Consider the following 18162-nt stretch of genomic DNA (forward strand, 5'->3'; position numbering starts at 1 on the left):
TGGGAGTAAAAAATAATATAAGACACTGTCTTATTTTCGGGGAAACACGGTACTAGTTTTGCCCGGCCATGCGTTGCTGTGGCTTATGGGAATCCTTTGTTGGCCAGGTGGAATAGCAGGGAATAGATTTGCAGTCTCAAAGCCTGGCTGTTTTCTGGAGTAGCTCGAGCTTTTTGTTGTATGAATGTAGAGGCATTATACAGATTATGTGATTTGTACTGGATTATATGGCAGTGCAGAGTCAAGGCCCTTCCACACAGGTATATAACCCATTAATAATCTTATATTATCTGCTTTGAACTGCATTATCTTGACTCCTCACTGCCATATAATCCACTTCAGTGTGCATTTTATACAGCTGTGTAGAAGGGGCCTCATATTATCCAGTTCTAAGCAGATAATACAAGATTATAAATATACAGTACAGTCTCACTTATCCAACATAAACAGGCCGGCACCTTTACCCTTTACCTTAACTACCACTAGTTCCTCAATATTTTATTTCCCATAGCACCATACTTTGCCACAGCAATGCGTGGCCGGGCACAGCTAGTATTTACGTCAAGCTCTAATTTAAGAAAAGACTGTCCAACTCTGATCAAATCATTATTCTCATCTTCTTCAATGTAAATGTGCTTATGTATCCTTTTAATAATAATAGAGTGAAATAATACATGTAATCATCATAATAATAAATACAGGAAAATAATATATGTAATAATAAATAGAGTAGAATAATAAATGTAATAATAATAATAAGATCAGAGTGAAATAATAAATATATTAATAACAATAATAAAAATAGAGTCCAATCAATGTAGTAGTAGCAACAATAGAGTACAATAATACATGTAATAATAATAGAGAAAAATAATAAATGTAATAATGCCAACAATAATAGGGAAAAATAATAAATGTAATAATACCAATAATAATAGAGAAAAATAATAAATGTCCCATATATTCTCGAATATAAGCAGACCCAAATATAAGCCAACCAGGACCCTCACCCGAGTATCAGCCGAGGGGGGCTTTTTCAGTCGTAAAAAAAGGGCTGAAAAACTAGGCTTATACTTGAGTATATACAGCATGTAAAACAAGACAAGGTTTCCTGGGGCACTAAATAACAAACAAATGTATTTATTTCTTTGCAGTATTTATATTACGGCCTGTGTTTTTGTTGCCTACCATTTGCTTTATCAAACACACAAAGGATTATGCCAGAATAAATATTAGAGTCTAATGAGACCGTACAACTTTTCTGTTGCTGTTGTTTTGCAACAAGCAAACACAACTACGAACACGACACTCCTGGGAGTTCAGCCTGACATCGGAGAGAAACACATTCATTGACCCCATAATCGAAATCAAAATGATCCGAAAGTTTAATGGACTTTCTGTAAAAACACGAGCGGGTTTTATTGGAGGCGGGAATTAAAACGTACTTGGCATCAGGATTTTTTTTTAGAAGTATATACAAAATAAAGATAGCCAAAAAAAATGCGAGGAGCTGAAAAAATAACATTATTTTACAGGTGGCCTCAAAAGATTTTTCTTAAAAGGTTTGAAATTGGTATAATACTGCCTTTAATAAGCACCTCGCCCTCGACTGCAGCCTGAAAACGTTACCTTTTGACTTAAAAAAATACCCAACGCCAGGAAAGTAGTAAACTCCGTCTGATTTTATAGTCACCAGTAAAATAGCATAGAACTGCTTTGCAGTAGTCATAACATTTCTCAAAGCCACAGACGCCACCAACCAAAAAATAAAAAAACTTTCACAGAAGGGAGTGTGTGTGTGTGTGTATATATACTTATAACATTTCCATATAAATACGTGGATATATAGATATATGCGAATGAAAAACCATTGTCATTTTAGCAATTCGAGTCTTCATTTTTTTTACAAATTTCTCCCCTTTCCTCAATTGCAGACCAAGTTGGAGGAGCTTTGAGGTGTGGATGATGGGCTGTGTTGTCAAATTTCGAGGTTGGGGGGCCTGTAGTTTTGTTGTTTTGTGGGTCGCCGTGATGTCATCACTCTTTTATATATATAGATTACAAAATATAGAAAGCATGGCACCTTGCCTGTTGTGGGTTTTGGCCTTTTTTTGGTGTTGTGATTGTGTTTTTTGTGTGATTGTGTTGTATCTTACTGGAGGCAGGGATGATGGATTGTGTTGCCCATTTTAGAGTTTGGGGGGTGTTGGGTTTTGTTGTTTTGTGAGTCGCCGCGATGCCAAAAGCCTTTTATATATATAGATTTCTCTATTTTGAGTGGCACGTGAAAAGTTTTCTGGCTCTTATGGCACAGAGTTTGCGGTTTAAGGGCTATAGTGACCATTAAGCAAAAGTGACCTGTTTTCCAACTCATGCGTTTAATAATTAAAGTAAAACAATGTTATTAGATACACACAGCTATACTTGGTGGTGTCTCTTGATGTTGTATTCCTGCGATAAGTGATTAGGCAACCTATATTTTGCCAAGTGAAACAAATGCCAGTCTCACCCAGGAAACATATGAAAAAAAAAGACTTTGTAGAAGATAGCGAAGCACAAAAGCCAAAGCCGTTTACCTACCCGATTTCTATAAAACGGAGAGCGAAAAAAATCATGTACAAATGTGGTTTTGGTTTTGAGTTGTCTTCTAATTCCGCTTTTTAAAACTATCCCAACGTGAATTATGAGCGTAACGTGTTTTTAAAAATGTCTTTTTATGAAAAACCGAGAATTCAGATATTAAAGAGACTTTATGGACTCCTTCATAGCTCTCACATTTTTGAGAAAGAACCAACTAGGATATTAATTCAAGAACTTAGAGGAGAAACCACCTCTAAGCCAGCATTTCCCAAATATGTTCAAGCAGCACAATTTTATGACGTCGCCAAGCCAATTTAATACAGAATGCGGTTCTATCTTCCATCTAAGTAAGAAAAACAATGACTGGGAAAGTTCTTGACTTATTCGTTCACTGCTTTATTGTTGCAATAAAAATATGTTAGTCCTGGTGGCCAGTGGTATATAAAATCCAACAACCAGACAGGTTTTCAGAACTCCCTCAAATCTTATCCATTTAAATATTCCATGTTTATTAAGTGTATTTTTATTTTTATAGGTTAATGTTTAAATTTTATAATTTGGTGTATTTGCATTTGTTCTGATGGCTTGCTCCTGGGCTGCAAGGATCAGGCATTATTATTATTATTATTATTATTATTATTATTATTATTATTGGTATTATTACGTTTATTATTTTTCTCTAGTATTGTTGCTACTATTACATTTATTTTACTCTATTATTATTATTAATAATAATAATAATAATAATAATAATAATAATAATAATAATAATGCATTTATTATTTCACTCTGTTCTTATTATTGCATTTATTATTTTACTCTATTTATTATTACATGTATTATTTTTAGGACTTCTGTCTCCTTCTGTCCCATTTGTGAGCCAGAGCCAGGTCTTCTCCCTGTCAGCTTTTCCTTCAATTTTGTCAAGGAACTTTCCATGCAATGTTTTGTTGTGCCAGCTGTCAGCTCTAGTTTGTAGTGCGGTTTTCTTGTACTGGTTTTTTGTCTGCTGTGCTTTGAGGAGTTTCTGATTTTTGACTTCAATCAAAGCAGGTTGTTCACTTTGCTTTAAATATTTTTATTATTTTCATAAAATGGGGGGAAAAATCAAGCAGGACTTTTCAGACTGACTGAACTAAAATAAATTAATCAATCCACCAATCAGTCATGCCATTTATAACCTACATTTTCCCCAGAAATGGGACTTGAGGTATTCTAGTTATAATGAAGAGTAACAAGGAACAATTCAACAATCAATGCTTGAAGTTTGAAGTGTTTTGTGTGTGGGTGGTGGGCTTGTGGGCAGGTATGCTCCTTATTCTTGTCCGCAGCGCACGCCAGAACACGGAATATAACGTGATCATAATGCGAGTCCCCATTTTCCCCGTGTCGCCTCTCCGATGGAGGCCGAGGCGAACCCGTATGTAACGGACACCTCCCGTCAGCTGTTTCCTCCTGTATCCCTGACAAGAGCTCCATTCATAACACTTCCTTTTGTCCTTTCGGTGAATAAGTAATTATTCAATATAGAGAAGGCAGGATATTTGGAACCGGCCATTTAATGTGGCAGCACACCGTAATGAAATCGGCTGTTATTGGCAACCCGAGAGAGGAATGTAACAATTCTAGCGCGGCCGGGAACTCTATCTGCTTTGACGGGCTGTTTATTTGGCACATCAGCAGACCTTTTATCCCAATGAGTGGCAGCTCCTGAAGGGTTGCATTTACTCCCATTCTATCCCGTATTGTAATATTTAATGGTGGACAAGCTTGAGTGGGACCGAGGGTAATTTGAGCCTCTTTTCCACAGAGCGAAGGCCAAGAGACACTTGATCCCTGGTATTGTGATGTGACGCACACCATGACTTTGCGTTTGCTCACAACGGATAATCTTACTGGTCACCATTCAGAGGAGGGGTGAAGGAAGAAACAGCGAAGATGGCAAGGACACTCGGTTTGGCTCGTGGTGTCCCGGTGTCATTCTTTTAAAACAGAAAATAAGATTATTATTTGAGCTAGTACCAGGGAGCTATTTAGAGGTTCTTAATTTTTTATTTTATTTTATAGTGTACTAGCTTGGGGACCCGTCGGTGCCCGGGTCATGTGAGAAAGGCATTGTTTGCCTGTGTTTGAAGTGTAGTCTCAATGGAATGTCAGCTGGATTCAGTGAGTGTGGGTGAACTACAACTCCCATATGCAAGTCCCTTCGTACACACTCCATCCCCCTCTAATGAGCGTCAGGATGTAAAGGAGGTCATGGGGGCTCTATGTTGCAAGTTTGGTTTTGATCAGTCATTGTTGGGGGTCGCAGTGCTCTCAGGAAGTGAGTGAAGATACTGCAGGTCCCATCGTCCATGGTCCGTCGTTGCCCAATCTGCAGCAGGGTCTAAAGGGGGTCATAGAGGTTCTGCGTGCCAAGTTTGGTCCAGATCCGTCACTGGTGGGCATCGCGGTGATCTGTGGGAGTCGAAGTGGTTGAAAGTACTGCAAATCCCATCATCCGTGGTCCATCATCCCCCAAACGGCACCAGGACATAGAATGGGTCCTGTGGGTTATGTGTGCCAAGTTTGGTCCAGGTCCGTCCTTCCTGGCGGTCACGGTGGCCTGTGAAAGTGGTGGCCAATCAGAAAGCTGGCACATACTCTCATACATACATACCCACATACATACAAACATACAAACATTCACTTTTATTATATACTAGCTGTGCCCGGCCACGCGTTGCTATGGCGAAGTCTGGTGGCATGGGAAATAAAGTATTGAGGAATTGGTGGTAGTTAAGGTCAAGGGTAAAGGTTTTCTCCTGACATTAAGTCCAGTTGTGTCCGACTGCACACTGAAGTGGATTATATGGCAGTGTGGAGTCAAGATAATCCAGTTCAAAGCAGATAATATAAGATTATAAATGGGTTGTATAGCTGTGTGGAAGGGTCTTCAGTCTACACTGCCATATAATCCAGTTCAAATCTGATAATCTGTATTTTATAGGCAGTATGGAAGAGGCCTAAGTGAGGCCTAACTCTGCCTGTCCCCTGGGCTGAGTGGGTTGCTAGGAGACCAAGTGGGCGGAGCTTAGCCTTCTAACTGGCAGCAATTGGATAAAAACAATTATTCCTCTCCCTCTAATTAGAACTTTATTTTTCTTTTCTTTTTGTTGTATCAACGTAGAGGCATGCCCTTGTTATTATTGTCTCCTTGTTTTATTTTGTAATGGATATTATTTACTGTATTGCTTATTGTATTGTGTTGTGCTGTTCTTTTATATGCTGTTTACATTGTATTGTTTTGGGCACGGCCCCATGTAAGCCGCCCTGAGTCCCCGTTGGGGAGATGGTGGCGGGGTATAAATAAAGTTTTATTATTATTATTATTATTATTATTATTATTATTATTATTATTATGAGGGGTTGTGCTGCCAAGTTTAGTGTTTCTGGGATGTGTAGTTTTGTTGTTTTGTCCTAGGCCGAAATTTCATTACCCTTTTATATATATAGACTAGCTTGGGGACCCGGCGGTGCCCGGGTTATTAGTAGACGGCATTGAGTTGTTTGGGGATGTGAGGAAATATCACTTGTTTGGTCCAGATCCGTCATCATCTGGGTTCAGTGCTGTCTGTATAAGGGTGAACTACAACTCCCAGAGCCAAAGGGCAATCACCCCGAAACCCTGCCTGTATGCTCAGTTGGGCATGATGGGGCAGTGTGCCAAGTTTGGTCCAGATCCAAAGTCGGCTGGGTTCAGTGCTGTCTGTATAAAGGTGAACTACAACTCCCAGAGCAAGAAGTGAGTGAAGCTACTTGGCCCATCCTCCCCCAATCTGCTCCAGGACGGAAAGGGGTTCATGGGGGTTCTGTGTGCCAAGTTTGGTCCAGTTCCGTCACTGGTGGGCTTCGCAGTGGCCTGTGGGAGTCGTAGCGATTGAAAGTACTGCAAATCCCATCATCCATGGTTCATCATCCCCCAAACAGCACCAGGACATAGAATGGGTCCTAGGGGTTATGTGTGTCAAGTTTGGTCCATGTTAGTAGGATGGATGGAGTCTATTAAATCTGATCCTGAAGAACTTTTTTGAGGTTTTAAGGCAGGGGTCCCCAAACTAAGGCCCGGGGGCCGGATGTGGCCCTCCAAGGTCATTTACCTGGCCCTCACCCTCAGTTTTATAATATAATATTTTTATATCAGTTTTAATAATATAATATATTGTACTAGCTGTGCCCAGCCATGCGTTGCTGTGGCGAAGTATGGTGGTATGGGAAATAAAGTATTGAGGAATTGGTGGTAGTTAAGGTCAAGGGTCCCCTGGGCTGAGTGGGTTGCTAGGAGACCAAGTGAGTGAAGCTTAGCCTTCTAACTGGCAGCAATTGGATAAAAACAATTATTGCTCTCCCTCTAATTAGGACTTTATTTTTCTTTTCTTTTTGTTGTATCAACCTAGAGGCATGGATGAGGGGTTGTGCTGTCAATTTTTGAGGTTGTGGGGTGTTTACTTTTGTTGTTTTGTCCGCTGCCGTGATGCCATCACTCTTTTATATATATAGATATACATATAGTATTGATACTAATATTATGTTACACAATATAATACTAATAATAATCCTATATAATAATATTAATTATATGTTATATATTACATATAATATTACAGTATAGTGGTATAGTTCAATATAGTAATATTTAATGCTAATATTGTGCTATGCTAATAATATAATATATTGTATGTACATACAGCTGCTCTGAGTCCCCTTTGGGGTGAGAAGGGTGGGATATAAATGTAGTAAATAAATGCAGTAAATAAATAAATAATTTTAGACTTAGACTCGGCCAAAGTTTGAAATGACTTGAAGGCACACAACAACAACAACAACAACAATCTAATTAACTTGACTATCTCATTGGCCAGAAGTAGGCCCACATTTTCCATTGAAATCCTGATAGGTTTATGTTGGTTAAAATTGTTTTCATTTTAAAATACTGTATTGTTCTTTCATTGTTGTTGTTGTTGTTTTGCACTACAAATAAGACATGTGCAGTGTGCATAGGAATTTGTTCGGTTTTTTTTTTTTCCAAATGATAATTCGGCCCCTCAACAGTCTGAAGCAGAGGTCCTCAAACTTTTTAAGCCGAGGGCCGGTCCACAATCCTTCAGACTGTTGAGGGGCCGGATTATCATTTGAAAAAAAAATACAAACAAATTCCGATGCACACTGCACATGTCTTATTTGTAGTGCAAAAACAACAACAACAACAATGAAAGAATAATACAATATTTAAAAATAAAAACAATTTTAACCAATAAACATTTATCAGGATTTCAATGGGAAGTGTGGTCCTGCTTCTGGCCAATGAGATAGTCAAGTTAATTAGGATGGTTGTGGTTGTTGTTGTTGTGTGCCTTCAAGTCATTTCAGACTTTGGGTGAGCCTAAGTCTAAAATTTATTTATTTATTATTTATTTATTTACTGCATTTATTTACTACATTTGTATCACACCCGTCTCACCCCAAAGGGGACTCAGAGTGGCTTAAAAATTATATGTACATACAATATATTATATTATTAGCATAGCACAATAGTAGCATTATATATTACTTTATTGAACTATACCACTATACTGTAATATTATTAGTAATATTATATGTAATATAGAATATATAATTAATATTATTATAAGGTATTATTATTAGTGTTATATTGTATTACATTATAATATTATTAATATTATATGTATATACAATATATTATATTATAAAACTGAGGGCAGGTGCCAGGTAAATGACCTCGGAGGGCCGCATCCGGCCCCCGGGCCTTAGTTTGGGGACCCCTGGTCTGAAGGATTGTGGACCGGCCCTCTGCTTCAAAAGTTTGAGGACCCCTGTTTTAAGGTGTTACAAGACTGGTATGTTTCAGGTCACCTCCTTAATCAGATGTTTCTCCTTCTTTTCAGCTTCCTGGCCCTTGCCACCAGTGTTCCTGTTCTTCCGCGGAGGAAAAAGGCAGAGACACAGCCGATGCGAAGAAGAAAGACAACGGAGAGCGGCCGGCTATTCCCAAAATATATTTTGGAACCCGGACCCACAAACAGATTGCTCAGATCACGCGAGAGCTGCGGAGGACGGCATATGCCGGTGTCCAGATGACCATCCTTTCTAGCCGGGACCACAGCTGCGTCCACCCAACCGTCTCGACTTGCGGAAACAAGAACGAAAAATGCGCAGAGTTGTTGGAAGCCAAACACGTAAGTTATTGTCCTTTTTTTGTTCAAAAGAGAAACCCTCATTACTGCCCTTCATTGCCATGTGCAGAAGTTTGCCTTTTACCGATTAAAACATTAGAAATACAGTAGAGTCTCACTTATCCATACATTTATACATTTATTATTTCACTCTGATATTATTATTATTACATTTATTGTTTTACTCTATTTATTATTACATGTATTATTTTCCTGTATTTTTTAAAATTATTATTATTATTATTATTTGCTGTGTCATACAATAAAATAATACAGGAAAATAATACATGTAATAATAAATAGAGTAAAATAATCAATGCAATAATAATAATAATAATACAGTAGAGTCTCACTTATCCAACACTCGCTTATCCAACGTTCTGGATTATCCAACGCATTTTTGTAGTCAATGTTTTCAATACATCGTGATATTTTGGTGCTAAATTCGTAAATACAGTCATTACTACATAGCATTAATGTGTAGTGAACAACTTTTTCTGTCAAATTTGTTGTATAACATGATGTTTGGGTGCTTAATTTGTAAAATCATAACCTAGTTTGATGCAAATAATAATAATAATAATTTTAAAAAATACAGGAAAATAATACATGTAATAATAAATAGAGTAAAACAATAAATGTAATAATAATAATATCAGAGTGAAATAATAAATGTATTATTATTATTATTATTATTATTATTATTAATAATAATAATAATACAGTAGAGTCTCAATTATCCAATACTCACTTATCCAACATTCTGGATTATCCAACACATTTTTGTACTCAATGTTTTCAATACATCGTGATATTTTGGTGCTAAATTCGTAAATACAGTAATTACTACATAGCATTACTGCATATTGAACTACTTTTTCTGTCCAATTTGTTGTATAACATGATGTTTTGGTGCTTCATTTGTAAAATCATAACCTAGTTTGATGCAAATAATAATAATAATAATTTTAAAAAATACAGGAAAATAATACATGTAATAATAAATAGAGTAAAACAATAAATGTAATAATAATAATATCAGAGTGAAATAATAAATGTATTATTATTATTATTATTGACACAACGATGTTGTATGACACAGCAAACAAGATAGACATGCTGGATTTCGTATCACACAATCACAAGTCGAACACTTCCCAAGTGTCTAGGACTGTGTGATGTATTTTCGGATGATGCGTGCAGATCCCAGCAGGGTGGCCTTTTGCAGTTGGCAGATCGTAATTTTGTCAATGTCTATTGTATTATTATTATTATTATTATTAATAATAATAATAATACAGTAGAGTCTCACTTATCCAACATTCTGTATTATCCAACACATTTTTGTACTCAATGTTTTCAATACATCGTGATATTTTGGTGCTAAATTCGTAAATACAGTCATTACTACATAGCATTACTGTGTATTGAACTACTTTTTCTGTCAAATTTGTTGTATAACAGGATGTTTTGGTGCTTAATTTGTAAAATCATAACCTAATTTGATGTTTAATAGGCTTTTCCTTAATGCCTCCTTATTATCCAACATATTCGCTTATCCAACATTCTGCCGGCCCGTTTATGTTGGATAAGTGAGACTCTACTGTATGCAAGATTGATTTCTTCTGTACCTATACAGTAACACGTTCTTCCGCTTTAGGATGATTTCTCCATGTTTTAGAAAGAACAAGCCCAAAACACACTGTATAATTAAAAACAACATTCATCTGATTTATAGTCCTGTTATCAATTTAACAATATACTGTATATACTCGAGTATAAGCCTAGTTTTTCAGCCCTTTTTAAGGACTAAAAAAAAAAACCTTCTCGACTTATACTCGGATGAGGGTCCTGGTGGGCTTACATTCAGGTCGGCTTATACTCAAGTATATATGGTATATTTGTTATTTTTCTCTATTATTATTGGTATTGTTACATTTATTATTTTACTCTATTAATTACTATTATTACATTTATTATTTTACTCTATTATTGTTGTTACTTTTACATTTATTTTACTCTATTTTTATTATTATTAATACATTTATTATTTTTCTCTATTTATTATTACATTTATTATTTTACTGCATTTATTATTATTACAGTAGAGTCTCACTTATCCAAGCCTCGCTTATCCAAGCTTCTGGATTATCCAACGCATTTTTGTTTTCAATACATGTTTTCAATACATCATGATATTTTGGTGCTAAATTCGTAAATACAGTCATTACAACATAGCATTACTGTGTATTGAAGTACGTTTTCTGTCAAATTTGTTGTATAACATGATGTTTTGGTGCTTAATTTGTAAAATCATAACCTAATTTGATGTTTAATAGGCTTTTCCTTAATGCCTCCTTATTATCCAACATATTCGCTTATCCAACGTTCTGCCGGTCCGTTTACGTTGGATAAGCGAGACTCTACTGTACCTTCAAAGGGCTCTGGCTCAGGAGGGAAATCAGGCAGAAAAACTCAAGTCTCGTGAGAGATGCAAAAAGCAAAGTTTATTATCATACCTATGATAAGGCAGACAGCCGTAGGCACCCATTTCAATGCGTCCTGTACCATGCAGATGGCTGTCGCAACATGTGCGTAGCGAACAAAGAATTTATACCTTTGGCTTATCTAAAATTGACCAATGGCTGAGGATCTTCCTCACCTTCCACACTACTTGGCATAAGTGATACCTGTGGCTAACTTTTGGTCTTGGAACTTTCTCAGTATGCAATAAAAGCATGTCGCAGCAAGCAAAGAATATATACCTTTGGCTTATCTAAAATTGACCAATGGCTGAGGATCTTCCTCACCTTCCACACTACTTGGCATAAGTGATACCTGTGGCTAACTTTTGGTCTTGGAACTTTCTCAGTATGCAATAAAAGCATGTCGCAGCAAGCAAAGAATATATACCTTTGGCTTATCTAAAATTGACCAATGGCTGAGGATCTTCCTCACCTTCCACACCTACTTGGCATAAGTGATACCTGTGGCTAACTTTTGGTCTTGGAACTTTCTCAGTATGCAATAAAAGCATGTCGCAGCAAGCAAAGAATATATACCTTTGGCTTATCTAAAATTGACCAATGGCTGAGGATCTTCCTCACCTTCCACACCTACTTGGCATAAGTGATACCTGTGGCTAACTTTTGGTCTTGGAACTTTCTCAGTATGCAATAAAAGCATGTCGCAGCAAACAAAGAATATATACCTTTGGCTTATCTAAAATTGACCAATGGCTGAGGGCCTTCCCCTTTCAGGATGAAAGTGTCCACAAATCCCAAGACTTTTGGGGCTGTCTGGGTCTTCTTTCTTGGTCTTTGGCCAGCCCGCTGAACCACGGCGGATCAATACGAAAGCCAATATCACTTACAAGCCCCAAATGAAGTTCACCATCACTCGTGTCGGCAAAGTCCCTTTCCGTTTATCTTGTTTTCATACAGCTTTTGTTCTTGACAAGTGCAAACGAGGTGTGAAGTCTCCCTTCTTCAGACCCAGTGATAATGAGATCCCATTAACACTGTCACGTTCCTTGTCTTCATTGTCCTCCTTTCACCATAAGAACATATTGCAAAAGTTGGGTGATAAACGGATAAGCGACAATTTGTGAGGGAAGTGTGATAAGCGTGTGTTCAGGAAGCCCCAGAGAGCTTCCAAGTGGGATTCATTACAAAGAACTTCTTCTGCCTCTGATCCTGTGAAAATTGTCGCATTGTTTTGTTGTGTGACACCTCTCAGAGTAGACATTTAAAAGGAAAATCGGGGGCAGAAGAGGTCCTTGAAACCAATCCAAATAAAGAACCATAACAGGCAGCACATTATAGATATCTTTACAAAGATGAGCATGGGAATATGTCAAACCATAATTTCCAATTTAAATTACCGTATATACTATATACCCGAATATAAGCCGAGGCACCTAATTTTACCACAAAAAAACTGGGAAAACATCGACTCCAGTATAAGCCGAGGTGGTATTTTTATTTATGGTAAATTTCATAAATAAAAATAGATACCAATAAAATTACATGAATTGAGGCATCAGTAGGTTCAATGTTTTTGAATATTTACATAGAGCTCAAATTTAAAATAAGACTGTCCAACTCTGATCAAATCATGATTCTCATCTTCTTCAATGTCAATGTGCTTGTGTTTCCTTTTAATAATAATAGAGTAAAATAATAAATGCAATAATAATAATAATAATAATAATAAATGTAATAATACCAATAATAATAGAGAAAAATAATTCATGTAATAATAATAATAATAATAATAATAATAATAATAATAATAATAATAATAAATAATACAGGAAAATAATACATGTAATAATAAATAGAGTAAAATAATAAATGCAATAATAATAAGAAGAACAGAGTGAAATAATAAAAGTATTAATAATAATAATAAAAATAGACTAAAATAAATGTAATCATACCAATCATAATAGAGAAAAAATACATGTAATAATAATAATACAGGAAAATAATACATGTAGTAATAAATAGAGTAAAATAATAAATATAATAATAAGATCAGAGTGAAATAATAAATGTATTATTATTAATAATAATAAAAATAGAGTAAAATAAATGTAATAGTAGCAGCAATAATAGAGAAAAATAATAAATGTAATCATACCAATAATAATAGAGAAAAATAATAAATGTGCCATATATTCTCGAGTATTAGCTGACCCAAATATAAGCCAACCAGGACTCTCACCCGAGTATAAGCAAAGGGGTTTTTTTTTCAGTCTTAAAAAAAGGGCTGAAAAAATAGGCTTATACTCGAGTATATACAGTACATTGGCCCAAAATATTTGATTTCTGGTGTCTTCTCGAAATACAATTTTACAAAATTATTTCGGATCTAGCTCTGGCTTTTGATACCAACCTACGCTCCTTTTATGTTTTGCTTTTAATATTTAAATCCTAAGAGGTGCTTTAAAAGTGTGTTAATTATAGGTTTCACATTCATTAGCCACGGGTATGTTTGTTTGCAATTGTTAAAATTTGTGTAAGCCGGTTTTTGCTTTGGGGGTGGGTATAAGTGGACCAGGATGGAGTGAAATATATGTCTCAAAATTGGTTCTTTCCAGGGTACATCTTGTTCTTTTTTCCATGGAGTCCATAAGCTGCGCGATCACCACGTCTTTCAGTTTGCCCAAAGGAAATATCAAGCCTGGGACATAGAAGATCTAGTGCGGCTGGGAAAGAAGCTCCGGGCTTGTGCTTTTTTTGCTGCTCGGGAACTTATGGCGACAGCAGACATTGTCTTTTGTCCTTACAACTACCTTTTAGACCCACAAATAAGAGAGAGTGTGAGTATACTGTAGAGCAGGGGTCCCCAAACTAAGGCCCGGGGGCCGGATGCGGCCCATCGAAGCCATTTATCTGGCCCCCACGGCACAAGGGCAGAAGGGGGTTGGGCTAAATGACCCAAGGGGTCTCTTCTTCTCTTACAACCATTATTATTATTATTATTATTATTATTACTATTATTATTATTATTATTATTTCACAGCAAACAAAATAGACATGCTGAAATTCATATCACAAAATCACAAGTCGAACACTTCCCAAGCATTTAGGACTGTGTGTTGTATTTTCGGATGATGCGCGCAGATCCCAGTAGGGTGGCCTTTTGTAGTTGGCAGATCGTAATTTTGTCAACGTCAATTGTTTCCAAATGCCGGCTGAGATCTTTTGGCACGACACCCAGTGTACCCATCACCACCGGGTAATAATAATAATAATAATAATAATAATAATAATAATAATAAATATTGAGGCTGGGAGGCCATCTGTCAGGGGTGCTTTGCTTGTGCTTTTGGTGCACAGAGGCAGAAGGGGGTTGGACTCAATGGCCCAAGGGTCTTTTTTATTTTTATTATTATTATTATTATTATTATTATTATTATTATTATTGACATTGAGGCTGGGAGGCCATCTGTCAGGGGTGCTTTGCTTGTGCTTTTGGTGCACAGAGGCTGAAGGGGGTTGGACTCAATGGCCCAAGGGTCTATTATTATTATTATTATTATTATTATTGACATTGAGGCTCGGAGGCCATCTGTCAGGGGTGCTTTGCTTGTGCTTTTGGTGCACAGAGGCAGAAGGGGGTTGGACTCAATGACCCAAGGGTCTTTTATTATTATTATTATTATTATTATTATTATTATTATTGACATTGAGGCTGGGAGGCCATCTGTCAGGGGTGCTTTGCTTGTGCTTTTGGTGCACAGAGGCAGAAGGGGGTTGGACTCAATGGCCCAAGGGTCTATTATTATTATTATTATTATTTATTAATATTGCTCAGTGGCCAACTATAGTCCGGCCCTCCAACGGTCCAAAGGATTGTGAACTGGCCCCCTGTTTAAAAAGTTTGGGGACCCCTGCTGTAGAGCAAGCTTAGTTTGTTTACGGTAATTAAAGAAATGCTGTTCGGTTATGCTACAGTTTATGTTGCCACCAAACCTCATGAAATTAGTGAATTAGATTTCAAATAGATACTGTATATACTCAAGTATAAGCCTAGTTTTTCAGCCCTTTTTTAGGACTGAAAAAATCCTCCGCGGCTTATACTCGAGTGCGGGTCCTTGTGGGCTTACATTCAGGTCGGCTTATACTCAAGTATATATGGTATATTTATTATTTTTCTCTATTATTATTATTGGTACTGTTACATTTATTATTTTACTCTATTAATTACTATTATTGCATTTATTATTTTACTCTATTATTGTTGTTACTTTTACACTTATTTTATCTAATTTTATTATTATTAATAAATGTATTATTTTACTCCATTATTACATTTATTATTTTACTGCATTTATTATTATTATTAGTACATTTATTATTTTACTCTATTATTGTTCCTTTTACATTTATTTTACTCTATTTTATTAATACATTTATTATTTTTCTCTATTTATTATTACATTTATTATTTGTACATTTATTATTTCACTCTATTATTATTGGTATTGTTACATTTATTATTTTACTCTATTATTATTCAATTTATTAATTTACTCTATTATTGTTGTTACTTTTACATTTATTTTACTCTTTTTTTAATATTATTAATACATTTATTATTTTACTGCATTTATCATTATTATTAGTACATTTATTATTTCACGCTATTATTATTGGTATTGTTACATTTATTGTTTTACTCTATTAATTATTATTATTACATTTATTATTTTATGCTATTATTGTTGTTACTTTTACATTTATTTTACTCTATTATATTATTATTAATACATTTATTATTTTACTCTATTTATTATTACATTTATTATTTTACTGAATTTATTATTATTAGTGGTACATTTATTATTTCACTCTATTATTATTGTATTGTTATATTTATTATTTTACTCTATTAATTATTGTTATTACATTTATTATTTTACTCTATACTAGCTGTGCTCAGCCACGCGTTGCTGTGGCAAAGTGGTGGTGATATTGGTTAAAAATTGTTGTGTAATTTTTATTTGACGTTATTTGTATTTTTAAAATTAATTTTATTGTAAGTTATCTTTTTATTTATTATATTTTATTATTGTATTGTATTAATTTTTAGTGTCTTAAATTATTTTTTAGTGTTTTTTATTATTTTTTATTGTGTTGCTAGGAGACCAAGTTGGAGGAGCTTAGCCTTCTAACTGGCAGCAATTGGATAAAAGCAATTATTCCTCTCTCTCTAATTATGACTTTATTTTTCTTTTCTTTTTGTTGTATCAACCTAGAGGCGTGGATGACGGGTTGTGTTGTCAAATTTCGAGGTTGGGGGGCCTGTAGTTTTGTTGTTTTGTGGGTCGCCGTGATGCCATCACTCTTTTATATATATACTAGCTGTGCCCGGCCATGCGTTGCTGTGGCAAAGTGGTGGTGGTATTGGTTAAAAATTGTTGTGTAATTTTTATTTGACTTTTTTGTATTTTTTAATTAATTTTATTGTAAGTTATCTTTTTATTTATTATATTTTATTATTTTCTTGTATTATTTTTAGTTATTTTCTGTTATTATAGTATTTTATTGTATTAATTTTTTAGTGTTTTTAATTATTTTTTAGTGTTTTTTATTATTTTTTATTGGGTTGCTAGGAGACCAAGTTGGAGGAGCTTAGCCTTCTAAGTGGCAGCAGTTGGATAAAAGTAATTATTCCTCTCTCTCTAATTAGGACTTTATTTTTCTTTTCTTTTTGTTGTATCAACCTAGAGGCGTGGATGATGGGTTGTGTTGTCAAATTTCGAAGTTGGAGGGCCTGTAGTTTTGTTGTTTTGTCCGCTGCCCTGATGCCATCACTCTTTTATATATATAGATAGATTGTTGTTGTGCCTGGGCTTGTATTCGGGTTGACTTATACTCGAGTATATACAGTAGTTTCTTTGTCAAACAAGAAACTAATCCAATAATGCTCACTCATGCCAACCATAAAAAGATAGACAATTCTCCATGTATTTGATTGCAAATATTTTATGACGTTGAAGATGGCTTTTTATTATGGCAGATGGAAATTAATTTGAAGGACCAGGTGGTCATTTTGGATGAAGCTCACAACATTGAGGAGAGTGCCCGCGAGTCCGCCAGCTACAGCGTGACCGAAGCTCAGCTCCAAATGGCCAGAGAAGAGCTGGACGCCATGGTCAACAACAACATCCGGAAACAGGACCACGAGCCTTTGCGGGCGGTGTGCTACAGCCTCACAAAGTAAGAGACAGAAAATCCAGCAGATGATATTAATAACTGACTGTTTAATAAATACAAGAGGGGTCAGATCTAGGATCATGTGGTTTGCTGTCAATCAATCAATCAATCAATCAAATTGGCTTTGACTTTAGCAACCCTATGGATGAGAAACCTTCCAGGGCCTCGGTCATCCAATCAAGTCTTGCAAACTCATGGGCAGGGTTGTTTTAATTGAATTACTGTATATACAGTAGAGTCTCACTTATCCAACACTCGCTTATCCAACGTTCTGGATTATCCAACGCATTTTTGTAGTCAATGTTTTCAATATATCGTGATATTTTGGTGCTAAATTCGTAAATACAGTAATTACAACATAACATTACTGCGTATTGAACTACTTTTTCTGTCAAATTTGTTGTATAACATGATGTTTTGGTGGTTAATTTGTAAAATCATAACCTATTTTGATGTTTAATAGGCTTTTTCTTAATCCCTCCTTATTATCCAACATATTCGCTTATCCAACGTTCTGCCGGCCCGTTTATGTTGGATAAGTGAGACTCTACTGTACTTGAGTATAAGCCTAGTTTTTCAGCAAAAAGCCCCCCTCAGGTTATACTCGGGTGAGGGTCCTG

General features: G+C 35.6%; 1 protein-coding gene across 4 annotated transcripts in view; it reads left to right on the plus strand.

Moving 5' to 3' along the window:
• The window catches only part of brip1 (BRCA1 interacting helicase 1), a 192726-nt gene that overhangs the window by 22144 nt on the left and 152420 nt on the right, over window positions 1-18162 (plus strand). For all 4 annotated transcript variants that reach the window (XR_010000101.1, XR_010000102.1, XM_062959249.1 and 1 more), the window contains exons 7-9: window positions 8526-8816; window positions 13918-14139; window positions 17346-17545. Coding sequence is in view for 2 of the 4 variants with exons in the window: in XM_062959249.1 (XP_062815319.1) it covers window positions 8526-8816; window positions 13918-14139; window positions 17346-17545 (713 nt within the window). In the remaining 2 variants the exon portion in view is untranslated. The remainder of the gene's footprint in view (window positions 1-8525; window positions 8817-13917; window positions 14140-17345; window positions 17546-18162) is intronic.

This window comes from Anolis carolinensis, unplaced genomic scaffold, assembly GCF_035594765.1.
Source record: "Anolis carolinensis isolate JA03-04 unplaced genomic scaffold, rAnoCar3.1.pri scaffold_7, whole genome shotgun sequence".
Classification (NCBI taxonomy): domain Eukaryota; kingdom Metazoa; phylum Chordata; class Lepidosauria; order Squamata; family Dactyloidae; genus Anolis; species Anolis carolinensis.